Source organism: Mesitornis unicolor, unplaced genomic scaffold (assembly GCF_000695765.1).
Source record: "Mesitornis unicolor isolate BGI_N332 unplaced genomic scaffold, ASM69576v1 scaffold52520, whole genome shotgun sequence".
Lineage (NCBI taxonomy): Eukaryota > Metazoa > Chordata > Aves > Mesitornithiformes > Mesitornithidae > Mesitornis > Mesitornis unicolor.
In genome coordinates, this window is record NW_010161343.1 from 1 (window position 1) to 5117 (window position 5117).

At 51.3% G+C, this 5117-nt stretch overlaps 1 protein-coding gene across 1 annotated transcript; it reads left to right on the forward strand.

Moving 5' to 3' along the window:
- Nucleotides 1-661: 661 nt before the first annotated feature.
- On the forward strand, nucleotides 662-4483 carry CD3E (CD3e molecule, epsilon (CD3-TCR complex)). The gene is made up of 7 exons (XM_010192506.1): nucleotides 662-713; nucleotides 1869-1889; nucleotides 2179-2199; nucleotides 2685-2882; nucleotides 3642-3794; nucleotides 4124-4170; nucleotides 4427-4483. The coding sequence occupies exons 1-7, from the start codon at nucleotides 662-664 to the stop codon at nucleotides 4481-4483; spliced, it is 549 nt and encodes a 182-aa protein (XP_010190808.1).
- Nucleotides 4484-5117: the final 634 nt, after the last annotated feature.

Consider the following 5117-nt stretch of genomic DNA (forward strand, 5'->3'; position numbering starts at 1 on the left):
CTGTGATTCTGTGATTCTGTGAAATGGGGTGTGGTAGAGCAAACTAACAAAAGCAGAGTCCAGATTGCACCATCAGTGACTAAAACCCCCGGGTTTACAGCCGGGCACTTACAGGCTCATTTCTGCTGGCTGTACAGTGTCTCTAGGCGCTGAGCTTCTCAAGGCATTTCTGGTTCTTTGGCTCATTCCCTCCTGTGTTAGGCTTTTCGCAGTAGTTTGAAGTTGAGAAACACTCACTTCAAAGAGATGTTAGGAAGGTCCCGATGGCAAATCCAGCCCAGGCTCATTTGTCTCTCCTGCCGCTCGCCGGGCAGACACAACAGGTCCCCCGGCCCTGCCCAGGGCCGGTGCAGAGCGGCCACCCCTTGCCGTCAATGACGTTCCGTCAAGACGTTTTGAGCCTCCGCACTTCCTGACATGGGCTCATTTTATCACCCGCGTCCCGGGTCTTCTTGGCTGCTCGCAGGTTTCGCTGGAAACGGTGAGTGTCTGCAGCACCGCTCGGCCCGGTACGTTACCGTACGCAATTCTGGGAAAAAACATCTTGGGCCTCTTTCTTGTAAGCAAGCGCCCGAAAAGCCAACGTGCTCTTCCTCCCCTGCAGCCTGGGTGACGCCAGTCTGATGCGGTAGAGGAGGGCAAGAGGAGGAACGCCACAAGGATGAGGACGGCGTGGGCCGTGCCTCTCCTGGGACTCCTGCTGCTGCAAATGGGTGAGTAGGGCCGGCCAGCGGCACACGGGCACCGGGAGAAAGCACAGGGACGTGTGGCTCGTTTTGCACGGTGCCTGCAGCCGTATTCCACAGTGCTTTCTGCAGCCATAATGTTCTGTGGGTTTGATTTTATTTCTACGCTTTGTTCACGCACTTATCCTAAACCGAAGTAACTGCAGTTCAGATTCGCTGTGATACCATAGGAGTGGTAGCTATTTCTATGTTACCAGCCTTTAGAAAGCTGGTTTAGGATGAAATGCAAAGTATCTGTAAAGAAGCTGGTAACTATGAGAGATAAGATTGAAAGGTAATTAAAAGATGCCACAATAAAACTAAAGCTGCTCTGCCAATGAGCTGCAAATGCCAACTGCTATTCTTTAAGGCTGAAGACATTTGGTTTAGCAACAGCCTCTGCTTTTTTCAAACTTAGATCCATCTTATGTAAAGAAAAAAAGCACCACATCACCTTCTCTCCAGCCAAGCCCTATGCCTGTGGAATTTCAGATCTACACTTTTGTTACAAGTAACTCCTATTGTAAAAGCAATAGTCCCGGGATGGGACAACAGCGCTGAACACATGAATACAGGTCATTCCTCTACTTACTTATGTTACTTTACATTGACAAATGTCCTTAAAACACATCACAGATCTGATTCACACCTCCTAAAAACTGTTTCTATAATAGTCCAGCTGTGGACACTTGAATGGAACTACTTGTTTTCTACAAAGAGAGAAAAATCACATAGCTAAACCGCTTTACAGCTCTAAATCAGGCGGCAGGGTCCAGCCTCCACTGAGTACGCTCTTGCAGAGGACAGTGGCTCTCACCACGGGAACCAGGCATGATTTTCCAGCAGCCTTTGGTCCATGATAACAAAGCAAAATTGTAACCCTTTTTCTGAGTGGGACAGAAAATTATTCAGATTTCCCTTCTGCGTGAGTCTGTGTTAAAAATGGCCTCCAAAGGAAAAGCCTTCGCTTCAGAACAACATCCTGTCTCCGCTAACAGAACGCCTCTCGTGTCTTCAGCACAAATAAGGGAGCAGAAACATCTCTTTCAAGAGGCTGAGTTCAGACAGGACACCCTTGAAGCAGGAAAGGTGTATGATATCAGGAGCTACATTACTTAATGCTTTTTGTTCTTTCTTTTGTAGTTGGCACCGCAGCTCCGCAGGGTGAGTGCGTTTTACCAGCATTCTTAACTATTCAGTATGATAAAAAGACCAACTCTGCCTCACAAGTGAGGACTAGAAGTCAAATGGAAGTATTTGAATTTTTCAAATATTGTAGGAAGGGAAAAATTCCCTGTTCCTTAATCGTTACTGATCTCATTAGTTTGAAAAATTGGCTGTCACGAATTGTTCTTAATTATTGCTAATGATCCCCAAACAGCTGGGCATTTGCCAACAGCAATAAGGTAATAGCAGGATAATTTGTTAACACTCACTGTTCTCTCCTTTGCAGAGGATATTGAAGTACCAGAGGGTAAGTGCATTTTACCAGCATTCTTAACTATTTAGCATGACATGAAGACTGCTGATGCCTCACGGGTGAGGACTGAAAAAAGCAGATAGAAATATTTGACTTTAAGCAGTAATTTAGGGGGAAAAAATGTCCTGTTCGTTAGTTGCTGTCATCTCTGATTGGGACAATCAGGTGTAATGAGGTGCCCCTGCTCAGTGCTGGTGGCCTCCAAGCAGAGCTGTCCCTTTGCAGAGAGCAACAAGCACGTGGCTAAGCAGGACGTGGCCACTGAACACTCTGTGATGGCATCTTGATCTTGCTCAGTAGCAAAAGAATCGGTGTAAAAAGTAAAGGAAAACTTGCACGCAGAAGATGCGTGCCCAGGGAGCTCACGTTACACCACGAAACCAAAGCTGTTGCACGGTGGGATCAGGGTGGGAGGGAAGCCTGCCCACACGCAGTCTGTGACTCTGGTTTCCCTTCTCGCTGCCTGCCTCCCAATGAAGCTTTCCTGGTGGAGATCTCCGGGACCACGGTGACAATCACGTGTCCCTTGCCCGAAGGCAGCATCGTCTGGGAGTCAACTGCGGCAAAGCCAACCAACGACGAGAGGAAGTACGTTATAGAGAACCATGACAGCACTCCCGTCAACCTGAGCTGTTCGGGCAGTGGAAAGAAGCATTCAATGTACCTGAACGCCAGAGGTGAGGGGAAAAGCAGCCCATCTATGGGCTAAAGACAAAGCCTACACATTTCAGTGACGGGTATTAGGAGGCCAGACCCAATTTCCAGTGCTGCTGGCTGGGTGAACACGATTCTGCTGGGGCCCTTCCTGCTCTGCGTGGGCAGTCAAAGCCCAAGAGCACGGTTTTGGCCAAAGGACTCTCCCCGCTCTCTATGCCTTTCCCTGCCGCTGTCCTCAAGCTGGCTGCATGTCAGTGGTTCCCACATATACAGCGCACAGTCTCTCTTTATACAGCTTCTGCCATGCCACAGGGTAAGACTGATGTCAGCCACAACAAACAGAGGCACTTCTTACCTTGCGGAGTGGAAAACTCCCATCCGGAGCACACGGCCTGGTGCCTGTGACCCATCAACCGGGGGATTTACCTCCACCCTAACAGCGTGATCTAAACCTCTGAGCCATCTGAAATGTGGGCAGCTGGGCTGCATTCAGGACTTAGAGTCCAGCATAGGCAGAGCGGGGCAAAGGTCTAGGAAATGTTTTGCATCCTCCAGCTCAGGCCGTGCAAACCACAGAGGGTAGCGGAGGAGGCTGCACACACCAGCCCCTGGACTGCTGCTGTTTGCAGACCGAAATGGTGGGGCAGACGATGGCCTCCGCTCTCCCCCTTCCTTTCTGCCTGCTCCTTTCTCCTCCGCACCCAGAACTGTATCTTACCTCTGTCCTTGCTGGAAGGGAAGGCTGTCTTCTCTGAGCACCTCCACCTCTCCCCCGGCAGTGTGCGCAAACTGCGAGGAGCTGGATACCCTGGCAGTGACAGGGATCATCGCTGCGGATCTGCTCATCACCTTCGGGGTGCTCATTCTGGTCTATTACTTCAGCAAAGACAAGAAGGGGAAGGGAAGCGCTGGCCCCGGCAGTCGGCCACGAGGTAAGAGCCATTTCAGTCGTCTCTGCTCCCCGTGATGTCCGCTAAGCACTGAATTAAGCACTTGCCCTTGCTGAGTGCTGGAGCATCCTCTGTTCCCCTCAAAGCCTCTGGGATCTCCAGTGCTCCTGCTTGCCACGTCTGTTGCCCTGGGCCGCCTTGTGTGGGATGGGTGCAGCTGCAGCAGTTGGGTCTCTAAGATCTAACCTCATAAGAAAGCCATGCGAGTTGAGCCATGGTATGCGTTACGCTGGGATCATCTCCGTGAAAGTCCCTCGTGCTGTGTTATATGAATCATCACCAAGGACGACCTCTCCTTGCCTCTGTTGCAGGTCAGAAGATGCAGCGTCCTCCCCCGGTTCCAAACCCAGACTATGAGGTATGGAGAACCTGCATTTTTAACATCTCTCCCTGCTGGCTGGGCAGGAATGGGCAGAACTGGGGATCCGTAGCAGTTATCCTTTCTGCTCCTTGAAGAAGCATCCAGTTAACCCCTGTGCTTTCCCAGGAGTGGAGGGAAAAGGTGGTGAGGGTGGAGCCTTCTCTGGTGCAGACACAGGGAGCAGGGAGCAGAACTGCAGCTGTATGAGGATGTGTTTGAGGAGTCCTGAACTAACACCTCTGCTGTTCCCCAGCCCATCCGGAAAGGCCAGCGGGAAGTGTATGCAGGCCTGGAGCCCAGGGGCTTCTGAAATTGCCACAGATGACAGCCTGGAAAACCGCAGCAGAGGGGCTAAGCGCTTCTGCCCCGCTCGGTACCGGTTCTCTGCACGGCTGAGGCCCAGGCGTTTTGGGGTAAGCTACACAGGACAGGCGCCCAGCTGCCATCCGCTGTCCTGCCCTGATGCCTTCCTCCAGCTTGGCATTGGGGAAAAGAAACAAGTGCGCACATTGGCAAGAGACCTTTTCCTTCTCATTAAAGGACTGCAGCCTCACTCGTGGTTCCTGGCCTCCTTTTCCCTCACACCTCTCTCTGCCCCAGTTGCATGCTCTGGTTTTCCCTCCCATTTAATTTCCACCCCGAGGGTCTCCGCTTGCTCCTCATGGTTCCAGTGGCAAGGAGTGGCTCCTTCTGAGAGCAACCGGCCTCCAACCTTGTCCTGCTCTCATGCTCAGAGCCTATCTTAGTTTTGCTGCCCAGGATCGTGACAGAAGAAACAGTCAATATACTAAACACCAGATGGTACATTTGCATAGAAAAGCCACTGCCTTGAATGAAAACATTTTGGTCAAAAAGAGGACACCTGCACGTACAAAAATGCACTGCCATGCCCAGGAGAGCGGGGCCTGAGAGCAGGACACGGGTCAACAGGGGCTGGGCAGTGG